The 26896-nt window shown below is 47.4% G+C and overlaps 1 protein-coding gene across 7 annotated transcripts in view; it reads right to left on the reverse strand.

Annotated features, from left to right (window-relative positions):
* Nucleotides 1-6: 6 nt before the first annotated feature.
* Nucleotides 7-26896, reverse strand: part of SPATA13 (spermatogenesis associated 13) — a 138167-nt gene continuing 111277 nt past the window's right edge. For 6 of the 7 annotated variants that reach the window (XM_081814721.1, XM_081814723.1, XM_081814722.1 and 3 more), the window contains 9 exons: nt 15213-15349; nt 13647-13826; nt 13120-13305; nt 11229-11408; nt 9233-9465; nt 5962-6091; nt 3703-4075; nt 2487-2561; nt 7-960 (listed from right to left, as the gene is read on the reverse strand). In XM_081814721.1, the coding sequence (XP_081670847.1) occupies nt 785-960; nt 2487-2561; nt 3703-4075; nt 5962-6091; nt 9233-9465; nt 11229-11408; nt 13120-13305; nt 13647-13826; nt 15213-15349 (1670 nt within the window). In that variant the 3' untranslated portion in view covers nt 7-784. The other variant, XM_081814726.1, reaches the window with a different exon arrangement.

The raw sequence follows: 26896 nt of genomic DNA on the forward strand, positions 1-26896 counted from the left end.
TATTGCAAACGGATAGGTCTGATTAGTTCCTTAGGTCATGACGTGCAAGCAGGTGTGATTTCTGTCTGGAGAGTCACATGCTGCACACACACCGCGGGAGGGGACCTGACTCGAGAAGGACAGTCCACCCCATGGTAGGGTTTTGCACTTTCTCCCTGGAAAGCAGCTGCCTCCTCAGGATGCTGAAGGCGCCCGGACCGTGTTCCACGGGAGGGATTCATCGCGCCTCTCCCTCTAGCCTGTCGGGGACGCACCTCGCCAGAGGAAGCTGGCACTACCACTTGGTAACAATTCAGGGGACACCAGGGGACGCCACGGCCATCTGCTCTGCGGCGCTACGTTGCCTAATACTGTGGAAGACAGCTACAGCTTGCCCGTGCTGGCGAGACACTACCGTACCAACCCCATCACGACTGTCCCCTGGGAATCCACATGCCAAAGTGGCACTGTAATCGAGGCCCTCCTCAGGAACGGCAGCAGGGAGCGCGCCCGTCATCAGCGATGCCCACTGGGGTCACAGCTCAGCTTCACTGCAGAGCAGGTCACAGGCTCCCGCGGCCCAGCCACCTTGGCACAGGTCCCAGAGGGGTCTCGTGGACGTCAGGGCCATGCGTCATGACCTCCATCTCCCTTCCAAGGAGCTGGGTCTTCAGAGGCACCTCGGTCACGTCCAAGACCTTCTATTCTTCACCCATCCCCAAAGGAAGTTTTCAGCACTGGGTTGAACACACAGAAATGGTTCTCCTCTTTACAGACACCTCAGCCAACGCATGGCCTCCCGTTTTCATTTCTTGAAAGGGGTGAGTTTGTTGAACGTGTGCCAGAAGAGCGACGGCTTCCTCTTGGGCTCGGCCAGGGCAAACACCTGCTGCTGGGGGACGCTGGTGGGCACGGTGACGTGGCGCTGGTGAAGGGGGTGCAGGCTCTGGTGCGGCGGGGCCATGGGGCATCCGCTGTAGCCTAACTCGAGAGGGGAGAAGGGTGGAACATGGACCCAGTGTCACTCGTTAGCCGAAAAGGAAGACTCGATTCTTAACTTGATCCTTAATTCATATGAACGCAAAGTACATCTAGAAGCCATCATAACAGCACCTACCAGTTGCTGTGAGAATGAAGGGAGCTAGGAACGCGCTGAGAACGCTTAATCGAAACGGTTTCATTGGAATAGGCATTTTAAATCTGCGCAGAGGTAATGAGGAAGGCCTAGCACAATGAGCTTCAGGATCACAAGCTAACCATCAAAGTCAGAGTGACAGGAGGAAGGAGCATGCTCTTAGAAGGAGCCAGGACTCAGTTCAGAAGGCATCCTGGCCCTGATCTGCCACAAGGCTCTCCCGGCCTTCCCCGGTGAGAGGTGCCTGGCAGGGGACCACCCACCACCACCCACGTTCTTTCCATTTCGGTGCCTAGTTGCTGAGCCAGTGACTCCTGGAAAATGCGGACACCAACTACTACAGTCTAACAAATGGATATTTACTGGTCACCTGCCATTGAAGTGGAGATTCAAAAAAAGAACAAGACAGGGTTTTTTTCTCTTCAAAGGTATTTATCACTTTGTGGTGGGGGGGTGGGGGGAATTCTGCCTTTGAGCGGAGGGAACAGGGAAATGGGAATGCTAAGGGTTGTTTTGGTAATGAATTCTTCTTGGCCCTCAGCTGATGGCACATCACCATCCTGGGCTTAACTGCGTGTTCCTTTTGCACTTTCAGTTACGAAAATCCTGAATGGGACATATTTCAGAGGATAAATTGTTCTTAAGAGTAGGAAGTCAATCTGAAAAAAAAGTTCTAAGAATATAACAAATATTTTTGGAATAAAAATCCTTATTATTTTATTCCTGTTGGGTGACATCATGTGTATTATCGGCACTGTAAAAAAATCTTTGCGCATCAGGACGATGGGGCATGACCTGAGTATTGGTCATCTTCAGTAGCTGCTCAGGCAATTCTAATGTGCACGGAGGGTAGGGAGTCCTTGCTCTAAATAAGCTACTGTGTCTTCTTTTCAGCTCATTTCTCGATGTACTGGATTTTTAGACCTTTTTTCTTACCTACACTAGAACACAGCCTGCACTGATAAGGAGTTTGGGGCTGGAGATTTCCTCCACGTGTGCCCAAGACACACAGGAGCTGCTGGTTTGCCTCAGACCGCTGAACTGGTTGGCCGGAGGCAGAACGCCAACACAACCTCAGGATGGGGAGGTGCCGAAGCTCTTCGGTGCCAACTCAAAACACATCTTACAGGCTCATGTTCAAATGTCAGCAAATACTAAAGCATACTCACACTCAAAACCAAATGCAGATTATTCTAAACCCCCCATTTGCGGGGGGAGGGGGGGTGTCTATCATTTTGAGTTTCACCTGTACGTCTCTCTGTTGTTGAGAGCTGGTCCTCAGTGCGCTGACGACCTCAGACATTCGCGATTTTAATTCCCATACTGATATACATGAAGGAGATAAGGAGATGAAGCCTTCTTCAAAACTTACCTTTTGACTTTCCGTGTCCTGCCTTTTGAGCATTTAACATGGCGAGTTTCTTTTGATTTTCTGAAATTTCCATTCCTGGATTTAGGAACAGACATGAGAAACATTCAAAACAGGTGAAATAAGTCAATCAGAGAAAGACAGTTATCATATGATTTCACTCATATGTGGAATTTAAGAAACAAAACAGAGGATCATAGGGGAAGGAAGGGAAAAATAAAATAAGATGAAATCAGAGAGGGAGATAAACTATATGAGACTCTTAACCATAGGAAGCAAACTGAGGGCTGCTGGAGGGGAGGGGGCGGGGGCTGGGTAACAGGGTGATGGGCATTAAGGAGGGCATGTGATGTAATGAGCACTGGGTGTTCTATGCAACGGGTGAATCACTGAACTCTACCTCTAAAACTAATAATACACTATATGTTAATTAATTGAATTTAAATAAAATGAAAAAAAAAAAAAACAAAAAACAAACCCCAAACAAACAAGTGATGCCATTACAGAGTAAAACCAGAACCAGAACCCATACTAACCCTGAGGTGTTCAACATAACCCACAGCAAAGAACCTTACTCCTCGAGGAACTGTAAGAGGTTGAAAAGATTACAAATGGAGAAGGAGCAAGGACTGTCACCAGGATGGACACTAGGACGACATCCTGCCAAGCAGGACACGTTAACGGGTGTTGTGGGGCAGCGCGAGCACCAACGACAGACGCCGACCGAACGCCGCCCGTAGGAGCTCAAGCTGCCACTCCTGTCCCGCAGCAGGCTTAGAAGCACAGCTGACCCTTGAGCAACATGGGGTTGGACGGCGTGGGTCCACTTATACGTGGGGTTCTCTTGATAAATACAGGGCAGTGCTGTAAATGCATTTCCTTTCCTTATGATTTTCTTAACAACATTTTCCCCTAGCTGACTTTATTGTAAGAATAGAGCATATAATGCATATAACACAGATGTGTGTTAATGGACTGTGTTATCGGTAAGGCTTCTGGTCAGCAGTGGGCTAGGAGAGTGAAGTTCTGGGGAAGTCCAGAGTTACATTTGGATTTCTGACCATGTGGGGGGGCGCCCCAACCCCCACATTGTTCAAGGGTCAACTGTATTCGGGATTTGCGGATCCTGCTTCTTTTTGCCGGGGGGGCCGTTTCACTCTGGGAGGGGGCTGGCCTCTGGGGCCAGCGCCTGAGGCCGGAAGGCGGAGGCACTGCTCACCCATCTCGCGGTCCTCCTGCACGCGCCGCCTCTCATCCCCGCAGGCCTGCAGCCACCGCGCCTTGTCCTCTTGCTTTTTGGCACAAAACAGATGAACTTCGTCAGTGGTTTTGCTGACAAGCTTGAAAGCGTTCTTCACGTTGAGGTTCCAGTCCTTGTCCCGTCCGTCCTCCAGGTCCACGAGCTGCACCTCATCCATGTCCGTGCGGCCTCTGTAGTAGAGCACGTCCCTACGCAGCAGGTCCTTCTTGCAGGACACCAGCTGGTGGTCAAACAGGAAGAACGTCCGCTGCTGGCTCTTGCCATGCTTGGTGATTTTGGTCAGCTCCCCAGAATGGATCAGTTCGGAACTTCGGTCTAGGATATCCAGCCCCTGCAAGGATGGACACATATTTTAAGACCTTCCCATTTGGATTCCTTGAGAATGTGTCACGGATACAAGAACAAGTCCTGACACACAGTCTTTCTCCGACTTTCCAGTTACAGGAGGTCCAGTCACAGCTCAGCAGGGCGAAAAAAAGGCCACTTACACCTCGGGTGGTTCGTCTCCTTGTGTGTGAAACTTCTTTTATTTCCTACCCTGTGGGAAAATGTTACAGTGCCTCTGTGTCATCCAAAGGGCCTTCCTTACAAGGAAGGACTGGTGATAAACGCGCTGGATGAATGGGCTCCAATCAGTCTGGAATGGCTGCTCCCCAGAGAATAAGGACACCAAGGAGGCTTTCTACGGGGGGCTCTTAATGCTACAGACTCTGGGGCTCTGGCTTTTGAGTCTGGTATGTATAGTGGCTCCCAGAGTAATAACTAGCTTAGGATCTTGGAAATAAAAGACCAGACAGCAAATTGCCAGCAAGGTATCGGTAAACTTCTGACAATAAATTATCCCCTAAATGTCACAGTCCAAGAACACAAGGGAAAAACACATCTTTATAGTATTAGGTTGGGTCTAACCCAATGGAACTGTGTGGTATTTGGTACAACACTGGCCTTTGATTTATAAGATTTTATCCTCCTTCAATCCTAGTCATATACAATATTTTGTAGAGGCAAAAAAGCTTGACTCCAAAATAGTTCTTCTACTTGCTTGCCTAGAGCAATTCTGTGCCCCAGATTCTTCACTTACAAAGTAAGAGAGTTAAACACAGTGATGTCTAAGGGCCCATCCAAGCTCCAGAAGGCTCTACGGCCCCGTAAATAGACGTATTTCTTTCCAACGTTCACTGCTATAACCTACTTTAGTTAAAAACCTAACTTCTCAGTCCAAACTCTCTTAATCCTTAGGGACAGTGAGTTCTGACCAATTAGTTTAATGTACGATGAATTGTGCTTGGTCTGAAAAAAATCAGAACAACATTAGTTGTTCGAGCAAGCCACTTAATCTTGCCATGTTTCCATTTCCCTATCTGTTAAATGGGAGTAACAGTAGCTCCTACCTCATAGGATTATTGAGAGGATTAAATGAGTTCACATATAAAAATGGTTTAGACCAGTGCCAGGCATGTGGTAAACACAATCAGCGTTGTTTTTATAAATAAATGTTTGTGCATGTGTGCACACATATGCACGCAGGACCATCATGACAGCTCGAGCCAAGCACTGCATTTGCCACCATCTTATATAATCCTCATGAGAGCTCTATGGATATAGCTAATATTTTCAACCCCATCTTAAGGATGAAAATCTTAATCTTGCCCAGATCATACCCAATTCAAACACAGGCAGTGTGAGTCCAGAGTCCATACTCCTACCACACTGTTTGTATTTTAAATGTTCTCCAGGGGCTCCTGGGTGGCACAGTCAGTTAAGGGTCCAACCCTTGGTTTAGGCTCAGGTCGTGATCTCAGGGTCATGAGATCGAGCCCCATGTCCTGCTCCGCATTCAGATCAAAGTCTGTTTAAGACTCTCTCCCTCTGCCTTTCCCCACCCCCAACTCGTTCTCACTGTCAAATAAATAAGACTTTAAAAATGTTCTCTAGTTGCTCTGATGGAACGTACTTTCTAGCAGGAGAGACAGAGCGTAAACAATAAATTAATTACAGACACTCTTCAGAGTTGATTTTTTGGTGGAAGTGAGTTACTGGTAAAGTAGCTGACTGTTAAGTTCAACCACCTGCTTCAAAATATATATACCATTAAAGCCAAGAATATAACGAATCAATCACAGGATGTCACAGTATGTCATCAAACTAGACTAGAGTGAGGGAGGGCGTGAGCAGTGCTGGGCGGCGGGGCAGGTGCAGGAAGGGGTGCTCACTTACCTCCCAGCCGACGATGGACACCTGCCACCGTGCTATCTTGTCTATGCTTTCCAGCCTGCGCTTGCGCTCATTGATCAGACAGGCTACGTTCTTCATGGCTTCATAGGCTGCCTTTATGTTGCTGTAGTCACTGTAAAGTAGGAGGTTCATTTTAACCATATAACCTGAAACTCACAAAGCAGGGCCGACAAAGTAATACACTCCATCCTGGATTTTGTATACTAATAGTCTAGATAAAGTAGCATTTAAATAATGGCCATTGTTTCCTTTTTCTCTTTCCTCCATGAATAGACCACAGTCTCCATAGGTTAAGGGAACTGACTGAATGCAATCCAGAATTCTTCGGAATAAGAATGTTTTCATGCATTTCCCAGAAATCACAGTGAATGAAAGTAAAGGCCACAAGAAATAAGTTTTAGTCACAGTGACAATGGATTATTTTCACTAATAAAGAAAGGACAGTCTTTATGACTGTTTTGGTTCTCAGACAGCCAGTTTTGCTATATAAAGTACTTTAATAATCACTAACCATTCCCAAGAGTAATTATTTGCTCTGAGTCTCATCTTCTAAGATGTTCAAGAAAGGGACACAAAGAGGACACAAGCCACAGAGGCCTGACTTGGTGAACTAGCCTCTAAAACTGTAGGTACCAGGAAAACAAACTACAGTTCTAATCACCACACAGACTACAGCAGAGCGTGGCTTGTACTGGAAAGTTTGACATTCAGGTTTTGCTCAGCGTTAATAATTTGGGGACACATAAACCAATCATCTAGCTAATGAGCTGAATTCTTTACTTTCCAGCACTTTCCTGTGTCTTATGAGATAGACAGAGCCTTTGAATCTCAGTGGCACCGAATTAGATCCTCCTGCTCAGCAAGGAAAGAAAGCCTTGGAAGCAGATTCTATTGTCTATTTACCAAACACAAATAACTCAGCCCCTGGGAAGTCCCTGGACATTCCCCCACAAGGCAGACCCTGCTGCCTCTAGACAGGCCTATTCACACTCAGCAGCAGAGCACAAAGGAAGAACAAAATAGACACAAGGGGACTGTCCAAATAATGGAGCAACCAGTCACCCCAGGCCTCCAGCAATGAAGAAAGTGTACAAAATAATTGTACATTTTTCCTACGAGTTTTCCTGTCAATTCTAGGAAAGAGGCAGAGTATAATGTTTTTTTGAAAAAAAAAAAAAATTGTTTTGTTTTCCTGAAGACAAGGAAATGGGTTTTCTGTCATTTCCTTTAAAAGGATTTTTTTGGGGCGGGGGGGGCGGGGAATAGCCAAAGTATGCAAATGCCTCATAGTGAAAAACTCCCTTAAAAGAGAAAAATTAACTGCTGAAGGATGATGTATAGACTCTTGGTCATACCTTACCCATCTTGGAATGTACCAATCTGCTTGCCCCCGTCTGTCAGGATGTCTCTGCTTCTTATTCTCTTATATGTTTTCTCTAGCTCCTCATCATCGTGTGTTTTTATTCTTTAACATTTTCTGCAAATTTGTGGCTCTCTTGACTTTGCTATTTTCCTTGCACTCATGTTTTCTGATTTTTCCATCAGAAAAAGAAAAAAAATATATGTATATAGCTCTCTTCCCTTTTATCTATTTCAATGAACTCCTTTCTCTTATTCCTTTAATCTTAATTTTTTAAATGGACATCCACATCTAGGTTCTACTGTTTGGCAACCTAGCTCTTTTTTTCCTTCCAGCTTCCACTCTAATTGCAAAAAGATCCCTTTTGCAAGCTCCGTGGCTCCACAGGAGTCCGGCAGCAGACAGGATGAAAGAAAGCTCCGTTCTGCACACCCTGCAGGGCCAGGCGCTGCCATGGATAATCTGACTGCTCTCAGGGCGACACTTAGCTGTTAAAACCCACAACTGTTGTGGTTTGGCACAGCAAATTTCCTCTGGGTACAACCCTGTCCCCCCGCCCCCAATACTAGAACCTCTCAAGATCGTCTGTTCAAGGGCTGCAGGTGCACTGAAAGCTTTGTACCAGTGACATGGATGTCACAGGTGAAGTGTGGTTCTTACCTAAAACAGTAAGCTTTATCCTAAAACCTTGCCCACTGGCATTCCGGTTCTGGCCTGGTGAGAACACAGCAATGACCCAACCAGTGCCAGCTAAAGGCACCGCACAGTTGGGAACTGCACATCTCGGGGAATGGCATAGGATGGCATGCCCATTCCAACACTGAATGGGTGAGATCTTACAAAAAACCACAGCATGGTTATACATTATTCTGCACATGCAGGAAAACAGGGAGTTGTTATTAACTAAGCAATGGATAACTTTTTGGCTCCCCTAGAAGAACTTAGTTAAGGACAAAGCAAGTCCCACAAGGAAATGGAGCATCTGGGTAACCATGATGAGAAGCCCCGTGTCCAAGCACAAGGGGATGGGGCGGAACAGATCACGGAGACGGAGCAAGCACCCAGGTTGGGCGAGAAAGGTCTTAGGGGCACTTGGGTGGCTCAGTCAGTTGAGTGTCTAACTGGTTTGGGTTCAGGTCATGGTCTCAGGGTTGTGAGATCCAGCCCTGTGTTGGGCTCTGCGCCCAGCAGAATCTGCCTTGATTCTCTCTCTCTCTCTCTCTCTCCCTCTGCCCTTCCCCCTGCCATGCATGCTCTCTCCCTCTCTCTTTCTTTAAAATAAATAAATCTTTAAAAAAAAGAAAGGGCTTAGAGCTGAACAGGACCTCAGCGGGATGCTTCTCCAAGCTAACCCTTCACTAACTGTATCCTTGAGATTCCCCACTCTTCAGAAGTTTAAACTTCGGTAGTCCTCACCCTTCTGTAAAGTAACTTTTTGTTGCAATACATGATACTGCTCTGAGGGTGAGCTGCCCTAGGAGGGGAAGCAAAGTATTTCTGAAACTGTATTCACATTGGTGTCTTAAAAACTGTTCTTTTAACTACAGCATAGCTACAAAAGAGGATCAGACATCAGTTTTAAGGACCAACAGTACAATACAAATCCCTGTGTGCTCATGACACAGTTTAAGAATTATTCTTAATTTTTTAGTATCTCTAGGAATGGATATTCTGGAGCCTCTTCAATGACCCTGTTTCAAGACCTCATAATCTTGAACATTCTAAGCAAAGTGACAATTTCTTCCATGAGGCTAACCGAGAGTGTCAGGAGGACACCTAAGCCCGCCTGCCGCCGCCGCTCTGCGCAGCCCTGAGTGCCGGCCCGGGGACCCAGGGCGCGCGGCCGAGAGAGGCTGCGTCGCGTCGGGCCCGTGGCGCGCGCGCCGCCCTCACCTGTGCTCCTGCGTGGTGTACTTGAGCAGCTCGGCCAGCTGCAGGGGGTACTTGCAGATCTTCTGCACTGGGGTGAGCAGGAAGCCGTCGATGGCGATGTCGATCATCTGCTGGAGCAGGCGGCAAGCTTCAAAGAAGTGTCTGTACCTGCCCTGCTTCATCAGGTTGGACAGCTCGGCGCAGGCGCCCGGATGGTTGTTACAGTACTCGGAATAGATGGCAAAGCCCTCTTGCTGGGAAGGGAAGCGCAGCGGCGTCAGGTTATCGGCAGGCATTGGGCCATGATGTCTTCGGGCGGGGGGAGGGGGGGTAATGTACAGACTGGGGGTGGGAGTGGCTGGAAGGGAGGAGGGGCTATCTTTGCGGGGTGGGGGCTCTAGGACTCGGTGCCCTGGTCCCACTCGAAGGCCCCTTCCGTGTACCCCAAAAGTCACACGTGGCTTCCCTGGGAGAGCGGCACCCGCTGCACCACCATGTCCGCCCTAGCTCTGCTCTAAGGAAAAGGCAGGCACTAGGCACAAATCCAACTCTCTCCCCGTCGTCCTCTGATAGACGTGGTCGTGCCCATGACCAAGTGAGCATTCGAAGCCACCACCCGCTCCCCTCACTGCGCCCCTCTTTAACATCCTACCACCTGGCTTCCACACACTGTCCCCTCTGACGTCCGATCGAAAGCCCCCGGCCCACCTCCTTTCTCCTCCGCTTCTCGCTCGCAGGCTGCCGCCGCCCTGCCAACCCCATGCACACGGCCTGGGCTTCCCCTGGCTTCGGTGGCGGCCGGGCTGCCGGCTCGCAGTCGTCTCCCCTGCCCACAGCTGTGGGTCCTGCAGCCTGCGCCCGCCCCACGGTTTGTCCTTATCCATGCTCAACACGACAGGTCTCCCACCAGACTCCTACTTGCCTACAAGACAGGTTCTCCTAACCCACCCATCAATTCTTTGAGACCCAACAACCTGCAGGCGGTTCGGACTGCCACTTTTCGATGTTCCCCAAGACCAGTTTCGTCAGCTGGTTCTCAGAAATTCCCACGCTGACATGGCTGTCCTTCCGCATGCCCACTGCAGCCACCCCTACCCCGGCCCCCTCTGCCCGGAACACAGCAGCCACACCTCGTTCCTCAGCTAGACTCTGCCGCAAGGCCCACACAGTCCAGAGGCTCCACCTTCCCTAGGCCCTGCCCCGCCTGCAGCCTGACCTTCGCTGACCTCTGAAGCCTCTCTCTTGGAACCTTCTGCTCTGGCCAAACAGGCCCGGTGCGCTCGTGGGGCTGATCTTCCTGCTGCTGCGGCCACCACAGCGTTAATTTCAGCTGTTTAAAGTTAACCCACTCCGGAGGGTCCACTCGGCTTCCACTGCCTCTGTGTCGTCACTGCTGTCACTAGTCCAATGACTACACCCACTGGGCTGGGAATAAAGTCTCCTTCCTCTGAAACCTCTTAGTATTAGACACAGGCAGTCGCTCCCCAGTTTTAAGCTCGCCATGATCACAAGACTGTTCTGAGGCACTTTCGGTGCCCCAAGCAGGGGTCCCAGAGCCACACACCTCGGTCTGAATCCACACCTGCCCCTTACTCAGGTGTGACCTTGCGTCAGTTACTCTCTGGGCTATAGTTTATGCATGGGGAAAATGGGGAAAACAATCATACCTTCTCCGTAGCAGTACCCGAGCTAATATAAGCAAACCCGGGAAACACTGCTTAACATACAATAGTCCCTTAATAGGTATTATGAGAAATTACTCCAAACACAACCTCCTAAAACCCTCAAAGCTGCATAAAAGCGGGAAGATTCTGAAATCTGGAGGTATTTAGGTAAAGACTAACCATATAAGCCAAGCAACTTAATTTACAGCTGACATCTCCATTCCCTAGGAGATTAATCCAGCAAACAAAGCAAGAAACAAAACAGAACAAGAAGGACTCCTTTCTAGAATGGAGAAACATTTCAAAATTATTTAACCGGATGTTATATTAATAAGAAATAACAGGTGACATACATGTTGAAGAAAGCAGGATCCTATTTCACTTAAATGAGGTTCCTCTTTATTGTATTGTTTCTCAAGGTCTTTCAGGAACTTTCTTTGGAATTTGTAAATATCTTCAATGTTTCCAAAAATGGTGGCTAGTTGTGCAACAGTGAACATTCCCGTGTGCTTGCGACACTGTCGAATATAGCCCTGCAAAACAGCAAAGTAAACTTTTAAAAATTAATCTGCAGAGTCACAGAAATTATTTAGTTGAATAATATAGCTTTTGGGGCCCAAAGCCATTATCTTGGAAGGGATTTTAATGAAAGAAAATTATTTTAACCCTACGGGTCCCTGTTGGGATAAACATACCTCCGTGACTCCAGGGTGCTATGAATATTTTAAAAACAAAAGGGAAGAGAACAGGTGCATGTGGCTGGATGTGTAAAGCAAGAAACTATGTAATAAAGTTTTCAGATTATGCTCCTGAAACAAAGTTGCTTGGTTTCAAATATTAAAGCTCCAACACTGGGACTGTCACACTTTTTTCTAAACTCTTAAGATAATCATTCTCCCATCCCTAATTTCATTTCACAGCTGAGAAGACCTGTCAAATACAGAAAGCCACAGCTTGCTGAACAGCTCATGCAGCCGGCTCAGTGTCACGGCAAAGAGCCAAGAAGATCTTACCCAAGGATTCCACCATCACCTACTTTCTATATAGAGCATAAAGCTGCAGATCTTTAATCCAAGGCCTGCACGGATTAGTGTACTATTCATTCTCCCCCTAGTTGTACTATGGCTGGGGTAGGAGTTAGTGTGGTGGGAAGGAAAGGCCATACATATGTGTAATACTTATCCCCACATCAGCATCTTGTAATTACACAGCCTAAGTGGCCTGGCTGATAAAATACATACCACTGACTATTTGGTATGAACTTTAACAGAAAGACAATGTAAAGGTTCAAAATACAGGCTCTAAGGCAGACTGGTTTAAATCCCAACCCCACCACTTTACTTGCTATGTACCTCAGTTCCCTCATCTGTAATGGGGGGGTGGTGATAACAGGACCAGCTGATGAGAGCGTTTGTAGAAGTTAATCCAGGTTGAGGGATGGCACAAAGTCAAAGCTCAACAATCATTAGCCATGACTTATTTTCCTAAAATGGCAGTTTAAAGAAACTCCCTTAACTAGACACTTACATGGAAAAAGATTGTTAGCATCAATAAGATAAACATTGCTCAATCTTTATGGGGCCAGTTAATCCGATTCCAAAATGGGCACTTGTCTCGCTTCAGCTTGTCTTCAGCGCTGAATGTTTGCAGCTGAGCTGAGAGTGCAGAACTCAGCATTCACAGCCAGGACAGCGGAATGAGGAGACAGGGCCAACACCAATGTAGCATCAGGCTCATACAGAACCCACAGAGACAAAGAATATCATGGGAGAAATAGAATTTACCGCACAGTAGAATACCATGACACTGCAGAACATGGCCTAGGATGTCACTAAGTAAAACCGATTTTTCTTTTTTTTTTGGTCTGCATCTACATGACTCAGAACCTAATCTGTGAGTCAGTGATTAGATGTAGTGGGATTGTAAACAGTGACAGACCTTTGTAAAATTACGTGGGTTTCACTGAAAGGGTGTTGCCTCCTCTGAAAGTCGTTCACTCTGAATAACCTCGGGAAGTCAGTCCTCAGAGAGATAGTTGCATAGTGCCCAGAAAAGAAAACTGACTACAACAGAGAGCCACTGATGCTCACCAGGGCAGATAAGTATTTAATGAGGGCGGAGTCTGTACAGGGACCACATGGGCAGAAAGCGGCAAGGAGAAGGGAAGACTACAAAAAGTAAGTATATAAAATGAGGGTCTGACTGAGGACCACCGTGGCCAGGCCACAGGGCCTGGGGTCTTACCTCACAGATGTCCTTGAGGTGCTTGATGTACACCCGCTCAGTGTTCATGATCTCCTGGATGACATTGGTCCTCATCTGGTGCTTGCTCTCCGAGTGTTTGTGGCGGTTCTTGCCGGCATCCTCCTCCTGCTCCTCACCCTGGGTGCTGCTGGAATTCTCCGACAGTTCTTCCTGATTGACACGCAACTGCGGGCCACACACAGGTGACAAGTGACTTGGGGGGAAGGCCCCCCAGATTTCCACTTCTCCAGGCTGTGAAGAAGACAGCCTGGCCCGAGGCTAAGTGTTCAAGTACTCGGCAGAGCCACGGCTGGGCCAGTGGCTCCAAGCATGGCAGCAATGCCAAACAACCAGATGACCATGGTTGAAATGTTTCCTTCAATCCAGTCTAATTTCTGAAAGCTTTCATTTAAATGATTACAAAGAACTGAACCTGCACTGACTGAGTGGACTTGAGCCTGACAGCATGGTTCTACCGCTCCCCCACAGACCGTCGTGAGAAGGGCTTATAAGCGCCGCACACTTACTCTGACAAAGCTTGCGGGGAACCAGGCTTCCTTGTCCTCATTCCGGCCCCACCACCAGTCCTTGTTAGAGGCTTCCAGAACCTGGATGACATCTCCTGCCTTGAAGCCCAGTTCCTGGTCATCCATGGTCACGTGGTCCCACAGGGCTTCTGCACAGACCACACTGCCATCACCGATCAGCTGTAATGGGGACATGTGCTTAGTGCAAAACCAGGCAGGCAGAAGGGCAAGGGACGTGCTCTCCCAGGAGGGGCATGGACACTTTCTACCTCATACTTGCACACACTGTTGGCTTGTGGTCAATACTTCACATTTGACTGTTACACAAAATGAGTTTCCATATTATGGAAAACAAAATGAGGTGGGCGTCTCTCATACGCTCTTAAAGGAAACCCCAAATCTACTTTTTTTTTTGTAAGACAGTATAAAAATGGCTCACTGATCTATATGTCAGTTACCTAATGAATGTGAATATCTGGAATATTCACCCCCAAAATGGTTTCTGAGCAGACAACACGGAGCCAGGCCTCTAATGATTATGCACATACTTTATTGCCAGACCCTCACGACTTCCCCTAGAACTTACTCTTCAGACTTCATTCACAGTCTGAATAAAATTTTAATCTAACTTTATCATCCACAACCATTCAAGAAAACACAGCCTGATCTACAGATATTTAACAGCTACTTTAAAAAGGAAAGGATAGACACAACTCACCTGTTAGTCAGCCACAGGGGTGGATGGCTGCAGGTCCCCTCAGCCCCCCGGGACATCATCATATTCTACAGCAACAACTGGTATTACTAACGGAGATGCTAACTCACTGAGAACTGACACTCCACATGCTCAATTCAAGAACTCCAAAAGCTAGTAAGTGCCTTCTGGAAAGATTTCCATAAAAAGGGCTGAAGATGCACAGTGGTGGAAAGAACACCCGATTTGTAGTGAGAAATATGTGGTTAATTTCAGCTCTGCCTTTTACTAGCAAATGACACAGCCTCTTAGTTTCAGAATATTAAAATACGGGTAATAACTGCAATTTTAACATCTACCTCTTAGATTGGCTGTGAGATCTTTCTGAGATAATGTTAGGAACAGCATTTTGTAAACTGAAAAGCACTCCCCAAACACCAAGCAGCAGTCGCTGCCTTTATTAAGTAGAGTGGTGAGCGAGCTTTAGTTATCTGGAAAACTTAAACGATCCTCGAAAATGCTAGAATGTCAGAGTTCTAGATTTTAGAATATGTTTGGTAAGAAATAATCAAGGGGGGCACCACTGGGTAGCTCAGTCAGCCAGGCGTCCGGCTCCTGATTTCGACTCAGGTCATGATCCCAGGGATAAGGAATCGAGCCCCACGTTGGGCTCTATGCTCAGCGGGGAGTCTGCTTGAGATTCTCTCCCTCTGCTCCTCCCCCAACTCATGCTCGCTCGCTCTGTAATAAATAAATCTTTTTAAAAAGAGAGAGAGAGGAAAAGAAGAACCAAGAGGGCAAAGTCTGAAGTGATTCTGCCCCCTGAAAATGGAGCATCCAAGGCTTGCCACTGTTGAGCGTGAGCCCAGTACCTCGTTGATGGCCAGCTGCTCCCCACCCGGCTGTAGGTATCTGGGGTTGGCCTGGCACAGGTCTTCATAGCTATAGTCCTCCTCACTGCCGTTGTCATCCACTAAGGCCGCAGACTCTGCACCTCCATCTGAAGAAACTAGAAAAGAAATGGCATGGCTTATGGTTAAAAGGACACAGCTAACAAAAAAAACATTTTAATGACAAAATAAATGACCTTTGAGAACATGCCGCCAAGGGGAAGCAATCATTTGTGTCGTACCCAGAATAAGGCATCTTTAGAAAACTCCCACAGATCTATCGATCCAAAGGTAGCAGTCACGCGCGGAGCCGGGGTCGAGTGTTACAGTGAGCGGGAAGGTGAGCATTTCAGAGAAGACTGCCGATGTTAACACACAGCATTGTTTTGTCACTTAGGATACTGAGTAAACTATGTGTGATCTGCCTGGCAATTTGTGCTCCACAGTGGACATAAAATACATAAAACGCAGATCATATTTCTAAGTCCTGTGTTGGTAAGCTTGAGGAGATGAAGAAATGAAAATATAATCATTTTTAAAAAGCGTGTGGCTTCCATCCTTCACCTTCAAGGCAGTGGTGCTACTAAAATCAAAAGGTGTTGATAGTGTCCTAAGTGGAAACACGTAGTCATTCTTTCCAGGTGTCCATAATATGAAAAGGTTGGAACGTACGACACCAGGGTTAGGAATGAGATAGCACCTTTGCCAAAAAGGAGAGAAGATCTTTTAAGGATGGGTACAGCATTCTGGACTGCCCACCTTGGCATTCAGATTTCTCTTCTTCCTGGGACAGTGGGCTACTCTCACCATGGCTAATCTGTCATCCAGCAGAAGGAATTATAAAGAGAAAGAACATTCCTTGTGAAGAAGACAGAGGAAGCCTTCGTGGTAGTAGCTGGCTTGTTAAGATACTTGAGATGACTCTTGAGAACAAAATGTGGCTCGATCTGAAGCACACGGTATATGGACAGCCGTCCATCTAATAGAAGATGAGACTTGAAAAGTAAAGTAGGGGGTAGGGGTGCCTCAAGGATCTACAATGAGCAGTGGGGCAGCTCCTTCAGGATTCTGAGTAGGAAGTAACAGGTTTTGAAGACAGGCCCCCTAACACTATAGAACGGGTCTGAGAGTCCCAGAGCCTGGTCTGAATTCTAGCCCTGCCCCTCTACAGGCATGGGACACCCAGCAACTTCCTCTCTCTGAGCTTCCTCCTTCTGTTGTACAAACTATTTTCTCTTTGGAGAATGAGGTGGTGGTGTGTGTCAAGTTCCTAGCATCTTTGATTCATGGTTGGGACTCCCTAAAAGAGGGTTCTGTGATGATGGCAGCGCATGTGGTGGGAGCCGGGCTAGAGAAGGACCCTGCCACAGTCGGGTGAGGGAGGGGCTGGAGGTACTCCCTGTATCTCCCTAGTTGCCTTTACTTGGCCTGAATTCATCATCATAATTGTAGTCCTGTCCGTGCGCGGTGAGGAAAACTTAAGAATCTGACACACGTAATATGATCCTAGAGCTAATTTTCATGGTATTGATCACCACCCATTGTTGCAAATCTTTCTCAATAGTTATCATTGTTTTAGTGTAAGAATTTTAGGCTCAGTTTACAGATTGTGTTGCTTTTATTTATTTATTTTTAGTTTTTTTGAGAGAGTGTGTGTGTGCAAATGGAGTGGGGGGAGGGGCAGAGGGTGAGGGAGGCAGAGAATCTTAAGCAGGCTCCATGCCCAGCACAGAGCCCGAGGTGGGGCTCCATCTCATGACCCTGAGATCGTGACCTGAGCCAAAATCCAGAGTCGGACACTTAACCAACTGAGCCACCCAGATGCCCCCAGACTATGTTTCTTTTAAAAAGTTGTTCACGATAGCAGCCTGGCTGAAGTGACAGGAGGGAAGCCATGGGGCCTGGTATGCAGAGCTTGGGGCCATGGTCTGGGGCTGGACAGGTCTGTGGACTACCTGCAATGCAGCTCGTCCAGATGGGATGGGCTGCAAATGTAAAAGGCATGTCAGATTTTGAAGACTTAGTACAAAATTAGGAATAGAAATATCTCATTAAAAAAAAAAGTTGTTTAGTTGAGAAACAAGACCTGTCCCCTGAGGGTAGTTACTAGAAATCCAGATTTGCAAGTCCTTGCAAAAGGCAAGAGCACTCTCCCACTGCGATCTCAAACCAGCCTTCCTCCTTCCCAGCACACTGGCCTCTTTTTTTGTTTGTTTTACAAATATTTTTTTATTAAGATTTTATTTATTTATTTATTTGTCAGAGAGAGAGAGCACAAGCAGGGGGAGTGGCAGGCAGAGGGAGAAGCACACTCCCCACTGAGCAAGGAGCCTGATGGCGGGATTTGATCCCAGGACCCTGTGATCATGACCCAAGCCGAAGGCAGAGGCTTAACTGACTGAGCCACCCAGGTGTCCCCACACTATCTTCTTTGACTTTGCTTTCTTGTTAATTCTACCAGTAACGGGATTTTCCAAGTCATCACTGACTTCATCCTCCATTGCTCTGTCAGCTCGACTTGCACAAACAACATCCTTGAATTTCAGTTCTCCTCGCCATTCCCTGGTGTGGCACCTCGGTACCAGTCTCTGCAACCAACCCTCCGTCTCCTCAGTCTCATTCAGGGAAGATCAGAGCCTGTATCTGAGAGGGGTACATACAAGTGAGCTGCCTCAAGGATGAACGGATGCAGGGGAGGAATGTCCCTGGGGCTGACCACAAAGTCTAGAAGCAGACGGAAGCTCTCCAGACCCTTGGCAATGCCTGGCAGACCCCTAGCTTGTTGACTGATTCATCAGGGAAGAGAGGCAGCACCTGGCCACGGCAATGCAGGTGGTCCAGACGAGGGGAGTGCAGGCAAGTGGGCAGCGGGGAGCCAATTGCAGGTGTGCGTGTGCACCCGAGTGTGTGTCCGTCCCCAGTGGGAGGCGATGCCACACAGCAGGGCATTCCTCTGGAGTGCGATGCTGGAGGTGTGTCTGTTGCCCAATGCTGGGGGGTGGGGGGGCGGTTTGAGTGGGGCCCTGGAGAAAGGCCACCTTGTCTGAGAAATGTGCGTGAGCTGTGTAAGAACCTGGATACCGTCTGGTACTTCGGCCTCCTATGCTGTGGTCAGAGTGCTTGCAGGCAGAGAACATGAGGTCACCCAGTCTAGGGCACTTTCCTGGTGTGTGTACTTGGGGGAGAGGGGTGGAGGGAGAAAGTCTTGAGGAAGCAAATATAAACTTTGTACACGCATGAGTCTTTCTTATTAGACTACAAAAACCAAAACCAAAAACCCAAACCAAAAAAACCCCACTAAACCACCGGAAGCCTTGGAGCGGCTGCTGGACTACCAGGCCCAGCAGCTACCCTCCAACGGCTGAACTGTTCTACTGCTCTTGCCTTAGCCAACACTGATCTGGCACAACCTGGACAGATGGCAATCGTCCTATCATTTTTCAGCCGTGGCTACGGAGCCAAAAGGAGGGAAACGCCAAGAAAAGAAAGGTACTTGGGCCTCCTGTCCACAAGAAAGCCCTGAAAATGACACTTTTTCCCTCAAACACCCACTGAACACCATTTTCCAGGGAGAAGTCTTTACCATCTGATCTGGCTGTTGCTACGAAAATCAGTAAGGGGGGGGAATAAGCCAGTGGTGATAACGCACAAACTCACAATTTACAGGAGTCTAATGAGAAAGGGATTCCATTGAAAAAATGCTAAACCTCCACAAGAGGTAGTGGCATAAAGCTGTCTGGAAATTTTCATCTACTGAATGATCTGAGTTGCTTTCATAAACACTTAGAAAACTATCTCTGGTTGAGCTGCACCATGAGAAAGATTTCCACAGTGTGGATTAATGTTTACTAATCATTACAGAAACAAGATGGTTCTAGGGGCTAGGTGGGGTCAGCTGACTTAGCCTTCCAGTGGGTAAGTGAGGTAGGGCAGGAGGCCTGCGGTGAAAGCCTGAGGAATGTGGAGTAAAAATACCTGGGCAAATACCCTAGCTTTACTGACTTTCTAGCTAAATGACCTTGGCGCCAGGTGCTTAGCCTCTTCCAACCTCAGTTTTTCCATCTGTAAAATGGGAGTAAGTTTACACGTTTTATCTACTCAGAGGTCATTCTTTTTCTTCTGCCTCGCACATCCCACATCCAGCTCATCAGCAAATCCTGACTCCCCCTGAGAACAGGTGCAGAATCTGGCTTGTTCTCACTGCTCTCCCATCTCTCCAGCCAGGTCACCCCAGCAGCCCCTCCCCGCTAGCTGTGATTCTCCCCAAAGTAGCTAGAGCCATCCTGTCACTCCACCACTCCAAACCATCCAGGGGAGAAAGCCCAAGACCCTGAAGATGGGCCCCCCAACCCCACCTCAAACACACTCTGCACTTTCCAGCCCTGTCACTCAGCTCCGGCTCTGTTGGCTGCTCTCTTCCTGGCCCGGCTCTCCCCCGTCCGGGGTCGCTGTTCCCTGGGCCTGATATCCTCCCCCAAGCACACGAGACTCAGGCAAGTCCCTCCCTGACCAGCCCGTTCAAAACCACCCCTCTCTCCACCCCTGCTCTTCTTTCCGGATTCATTTCTCTCCACAGCATCTCTGACCATCTAATATACTTTGTGTGTTGTCTGTCTCTCCAACTAAAATGCAAACTACATAAAGGCAGTGATTTTGTCAGCTTTGTTCTTAACTGTATTTCTAGTACCCGGCCACTGCCTGGCACACACAGGCACTCACTATTTCCTGGCTGGATGGATGAAAATACAACCAACACATAGTCCAAGAGCAGGGCTTTGGGGCAGGCAGACTTGGCTTCAAATAACAGTGCTGCATAAAAATCATTTCTGGTGTTTTGTTTGTTAGTAGTTTGAGTCCTTGGTCAAGTTTCTTTCTCAATGTTTCATCTGCCAAACTGTCCAATACAGATAGTAATAGGCATCGCCCGGGGTCATCTGTAAATCCTCAACAAGTAACTTATCGTTACATTACTGTGAACCTCAGGTGAAATGATACATAAAAGCACTATCTGAATAAACTGAAAAACATTGCACAAGTGCAAGACGGTTTCCCTCAGCATCACAATGCGCCAGGCACAGAGTGTTGTTTCACGTGACTCGGCTCATATAATCCTCACGGCAATGCTACGTGGTGGGTACTGCTGGTTTCCCCAACTTCCAGATGAGTAACTGACGCCGCGATAGGACACGGCGTGTGCAGCAGCAGTCAAGCCAATGTCCTCGCTCCTCCTTGCTGGCGCTGCCTCTGCCAGGACTACCCTTGTTATTAAGTGATAAGGCAAAGACGACTGGACAGAATAAAAATGGCTTACTATCCCAATCTTGGTACTTGCACAGCATTCCGGAGCGTAGCAATGTTCACCCATCTCCTGTCCCTCTTGCCTCCCTTTCCTTCCTACTCCTGATCCCGGGTCCCAACTGGGTCTGCCAAGATCTGATTTTCTGTTTTATCCTTTTCCCTTCACAATTTTCAAGTCCCTCTCAGTTGAGGACTCCTTGTTTCTGTCCTATAATTTACACACATTTTATGGAGTTGGGGTTTTCAGTGTCTGCTGTCTGGATGGGAGGGATTTTAGTGCTACAGTTTGATGTGGCCTCAGTGCATACACATTGTCTTGACATGTGTGTTGCCCTTCTGAGACCGTAACTTCCTTTAGGGAAGGGACAGAGTCCGTTTTTGTATCCCTGGCACCTCGCATAATACCTGGCAGAGAAAAGGCACTCAAAATATTGGTTTTTAACTGAATTGCAAATTGCTGATGGGTAAAGCTAAAGTTCCAAGATCTTTAACTATTTAACAGGGCTACACAGAGCTGGGTGCAAGGCCAGATGCACACGGTGGTCTTCCTGCTTGCCGTCCCCACCTGGCTCCCTGCCAGCCATCCTACAGCTCACTTCCAAGGTAAACTGGTTTTCTGTCTGTACCTTTTCTTTCTTTTTTTAAGTATAGTTGACACACGATGTTCCTTAAGCTTGAGGTGCGCCACATAGTAATTTGATAACACTGTGCTATATTCACAAGTGGAGCTCCCGCCTGTTCCCACAGGACGCTATCACAATATCATTGACTATATTCCTTATGCTGTGCCTTTTATTCCCGAGACTTATCTAAGGTGAACTTCTTAAAACATCGGTTTCATCATTTTCACTAGAAACTACATTGTAGTTATCAATTGCATCCTGACAAAATTCTCCTGCAGCAGTTCAAGGCCCTCTGTAATCCGACCCCACTCTACTTCGCAGATCTTCTCTCCCACTGTGTGCCGAAGCCCACGGTCACCTCCACCGGGCAGGCCTCTGCACAAACAGCAGGTCTGCGCCACTGGCCACGTGGATCGCAGGCTTCTTCACTCCACCTGATCACTTCCTCACTAAGTGAGTGTAGTCTCATTTAACCTAATGGCCTCAAAATCTTCAACTATAGATTAAGGTCAGTCATGGTGACTTTTTCTTTGGGAGAATTTTGCATGATGTGGAGCTACGATAAATTCTCAATATGTACCTTCAGCAAAATTAGGAGAAATGAATATATTCTAATAATAAAAAGAGTAAATTTAATGTCTTCCTTCCTTTCCTCCTTTCTATTGTGTTTAAAAAAAAACCACAATAACATTAAATTAACCATCTTAGCCATTTTTAACTGTACAGTTCAACAGTGTTGTGTATTCGCATGGTTGTGAACAGATCGCCAGAACTTTTTCATCTTGCAAGATGGAAACCTTATACCCATTAAACACTAATTCTCCCTTCTTCCTACCCCCTTCCTTGGCAGCCACCTTCTTACTTTCTGTTTCTATGATTTTGACCACTTTAGATACTTTAAGTGGGGCCATACAGCATTCGTCCTTTTGTGACTGGCTTATTTCACTTAGCATCATGTCCTCAGGGTTCGTGTGTGTAGCATGTTGTCGGAACTTCCTTTTAAAGGTAGAATAATAGGGCGCCTGGGTGGCTCAGTTGGTTAAGCGACTGCCTTCGGCTCAGGTCACGATCCTGGAGTCCCGGGATCGAGTCCCGCATCGGGCTCCCTGCTCGGCAGGGAGTCTGCTTCTCCCTCTGACCCTCCCCCATCTCATGCTCTCTCTCTCTATCTCATTCTCTCTCTCAAATAAATAAATAAAATCTTTAAAAAAAAAAACTGTTAAAAAAAAAAAAAAAAAGGTAGAATAATATTCCATTGTATGTACACACCGTGTTTTCTATATCCATTCATCTGTGGATGTCCCTGGGTTGCTCCCCGCTCTTGGCCATGGTGAGTCATGCTGCAGTGAACATGGCTATGCACAGATCTCTTTGAGACCCTGCTTTGAATTCTTTGGGATGTATACCCAGAAGGGGGATTGCTGGATTACATGGCAACTCTATTTTAACTTTTGGAGGAACTTCCATACTGTTTTCCACCGTGGCTGCCCCACTGTATATGCTCACCAAAAATGCACAGGGCTCCAATTTCTCCACATCCTCACCAAATGTATTTCTTCTGCTGAATACATAGGTGTGGAAAAGCCATTTTTTAATACAATCTTGGAAACATGGAGCAAAGATTGTTGTGGATTGAAATCACTTTTAAAATCCCCCAAAGCCCTAGATACAGTAATATGAAAGCAGGCACGGTGTGTTCTCTTTCCATAGCACTTCTTAAAGCTGCACTCAAGGGGTGCCTGGGTGGCTCAGTTGGTTAAGCAACTGCCTTCGGCTCAGATCATGATCCCAGGGTCCTGGGATAGAGCCCCACATTGGGCTTCTTGCTCAGCAGGGAGCCTGCTTCTCCTTCTCCCTCTAGCTGCTACTCCACATGCTTGTGCTCTCTGTGTCAAATAAATAAATAAAAAATCTTAAAAAAAAAAAAAAAAAAAGCTGCACTCAAGCCCAAAGAGAACATCCTTCGCTATCTAAAAGCTCTGCATACTGATTTTTAGCACATAGCTCTGGCTCGGATCAATTCTGAAACACACCTTTTTCCATAGAGTAAATCCACAGAAATATTCTGTCTGTATAAAATGAATTCTTAACATTCTTGTTGAATTGTCACAGTTAGCGTCCTTCTGGAAAGGCTGTTGTTCCCTGGGGGTCTCCCAGGCACTGCACTTGGGCCACCTTCTTCCTGTGGCATCCCCTACCTAGCCCTGTCCCTTCTGCAGTCGTACCTTGAGATTCAGCTCTGAGTTCTCCTCTCCCCCACCCCCACCCCCGCCCCGGTTCCCTGCTTACTTCCTGAGTGAACCGGTCACCTCCCCAGGCCACATGCACAGCCTGGCCAGATGTGGCTTTAGGAACAACTGGAGAGAGCCACACATCCATAGAGCACAGAATATTTTTAAGTCAGCAGGACCGCTGCAAATACAGAGATAATACAACTAGAGATGACCTAAGGTTCCTTTTGTTTTTTTTTAAAGGCCAACAATAAACAGCTTCCACATTCCTAAGGGAAACATTCCTCAGGGACGCAACAGACATTCTTCTGTCTGGACTTATATTTTGCATTGGTGAAGGGATGAAACCTGGCTACAGACTCCAAAGGTGAATTTTTATGACAGGAAATATCAAACATCACCAACAATGGAAAATTTTGTTTTATAACATGTGCCAAAGGGTAAGGACTTCCTATAGGAGTCCGATTTACGCACACAGAAAACATGTCCTGGTGGGAGCTTTTCTCAGGACACACAACCCTTCTATTTCCCGTTTGGCTTATTTCTGCATGTTTAAGGGCTTTTGAGCAGAGGGATGGAATTTCAAAAGCACCGGTCTGGGAGTCTAGAGACCTTGGTGTGGGTCCAAGCAAGGCCACACAGAAAAAGACCCTGAGCTCCCTGAGTCTTCACTTTCTCATTTGCAATGGAGAAAAATGACGCATCTCTTAATGTGTCTCAGGCGTCCGTGGGGAGGGCCAGTGACAGGGTGCATGTGGAAGTGTTTTGTTACATAAAAAGAAGGTAAGAACGAACACAGCGGGCTTCACCATCAGCCACTTGATGTGAAGGTCACTGGATGTCAGCCGTTGTCATGATGCACCTCACCCCAACACGGACTACCTACCGAGCAGCCCTCCTCCCGCCGCGGGGCAGCTCCTCTGGGGGGACTCCCCCTCACCAAACCTGGCTGATTGCAGGGGAATTCCTACACTTAGAATAATCTCTTCAAAACATATATTTTAGAAAACCTCCTGCTGGGCACTCAAGACTTCCTCAGGTTCGAGATAAGCCTGTCTCGCTTCCCATCTTCAAACCAGAAATAGCAAACTCAGGGGAGGGAGGCAGGCCAGCAGCTTGGGCTCAGGGTGTGAGCAGCTCTCACAGAGCCACCGCTGCAGGGGCTGAAACCCCAACGACCCAGAGCCACTCTTGAGCCATGGAGACGCACACAGAGGGGACGAACCCGGTTCCAGGGGGCTGGCTTCAGTGTCAAAACACGAGACACTCCTTCCTCTTCAGTGGCTCCCGTGCATCCAATGGGGATGGCTCCCAATCACTTGGGGAATGTTTAGAATAAAGATTCCTGTCCTACGCTGGACCACGGAACCAAGTGCTCAGGGAGAGTGGGATGTTTGCTGAGAACTGATTTCCAAAAGCATGCCAAGTGATTCTGATGCCTGGCTAACTGTGGGAACCATGGGACTTGAAGGCCAAACTTACGTAAACCACCCACATGGATTTGTTTAGGATGGATGGGTTCTGTGGCTTGTCCGTGCAGCAAGTCACAATCTGGAGAGCAACGTACCCTGATCTCATTGGTGAAAACCTCTGCTTTAGCTACTTTGTACCACTGAATGTTCCCTATATTAACAAAAAGGACAAAATCCCTTTGTCCATGCCACCCTCTCCACATGGAGCAACATTCTCATCCAAAGAGCCAATCAGATTCTGCCTCGTCGACTTTGAGGCAGCTTGGCTCCCACTTCTTAGTGATGGGTTCCGTGACTTTTTGGCTCTCCTCCCTGTTATTCCCTGATCCCCTGCAGCAACAATCTCTGTCTCTGATGTTCCAGAAGGTAGGGCTTACCACCTTTAAAATATTCATCACACTTATGTTATTATATTTTAGCTGTTTAACTACAATATTCTGGTTAGTTGTTCATGTACCTATCTCTTTATATCTGCCCCCACCCCTCTCCCAGGTAAAAGAACTTTTTAGGGAAAAGAAACATGCTTACTAGTCACTGTCACTTGACTGGGTGAAAGGCTTGAATGATTAGCTTTCATATCTAGAATTTAAAATGTTACCGTCACGAAAGTCACTATTATGCCTAATCAAGACCTGCAAACCATTTCCCATAAATACTATTTTTGAGTCTTTTAAATGTATTGACAATAGGATCAAAAAGGGTCCTAGAAATGGACATGCTAGCCTTCACTGATAACCTTTAATAGTGTCTATGGGTCTTTTGAAAATAATTCTCCCAGCATATAGCTTTTCATCTGGATTCAACTTAGGGCCACTGCTGACTTCTGCTGCCTGGAGTGGTTGGTGATGCGAATAAGTTACATCACAACTGGGCTTCATTTACACCAAACCCCCGACAGTGGATTTTGTTTCTGCAAATGGTTTAATGAGTTTTGTTTTAAACTACCTATGAATCATCTTCCCTCTTCTCAATTTAAGGCCAAAACTTACCCTAGAGTTGGGTCATATACATATATTCTATATCATCTGGAAAAGAGTCTGCTTGTGCTCATATGCCAAGTGGGTATTCAGAGCCCTCAGATACCAGGGTTTCGTATCCCCAAGACAACACCCCCGAGGTCTCCCGGAGCTCCACTCTCCCCTGGGAGCAGAGCAGATGGAGAGACCTCAGCTTCCTCCCACTCTGGAAGCTTGCCCTCTGTCCCATCTCTGATTCAGACATGGGATTTAGGCTCTCGGTTTCTCAGTGTCTTGCCATGAACCCTCAGGTTTTACCTTTGGCTTGTCCCTTGGCATCCTCTTAGCAAGCTGCTGCTCTTCCTTGGGTTTCTGGTTCTGACTATGGCTCCCCGGTCCACCATGCTGCCACCCGTGGATCTGTCCTGGACTCCTCTCCCCCACTTGGCTACCCCCCCACGGCTCTCTGGGCTGGGTTCACCACCCCCTCGCAGCTCCTGATGGTTGCTTCTTGGCTGGCTGCGCAAATCCTGAGCAAGAACCTATCTGGTTTCACCACATCCCCGGAATGAACTCTTAGTGTGTACCAGGCACTGCGCTAAACACTTAATATAAATCATCTTGGTCAAGCCTTGTAAGCATCTTGGGATTATTACTGCCCGTTTTTAGGGGAGGAAATTGTGGCTCAAAGAGGTTAAGTAACTGCTCCCAGGTGGTGGGGCTGGAATTCAAACCCAGGTCTGTCTGGCTCCAAAGCAATCCTGCTACGCACCTGCCTCAGTCCTGCCCTCACTTAGCTCACAGGGACCACGGCCCAGGGCCCACCCTCTCCCTGCCTGTCCCTGGCTGGAGCTTCCTCCTGAGAGAAGGGCCATCAGGCTGTCCCTCAGGGTCCCCCAACCCCTCCCCTGCCCCCCACCCAATCAGGGTGCTCAAATAAAATAGAACCCAGAATTTAGCAAACTCAGTATTTTATCTTATGCTGGCATATCATTTAAAGTTGACTAAATACTGTGTTTGCTGTCATTTCCATTATATATATATATGCTTAGCATAGCAAGTATATGAAAAAGTCTTTGGAACACA

This window comes from Leptonychotes weddellii, chromosome 3, assembly GCF_054177405.1.
Source record: "Leptonychotes weddellii isolate Sample4059 chromosome 3, ASM5417740v2, whole genome shotgun sequence".
NCBI lineage: Eukaryota > Metazoa > Chordata > Mammalia > Carnivora > Phocidae > Leptonychotes > Leptonychotes weddellii.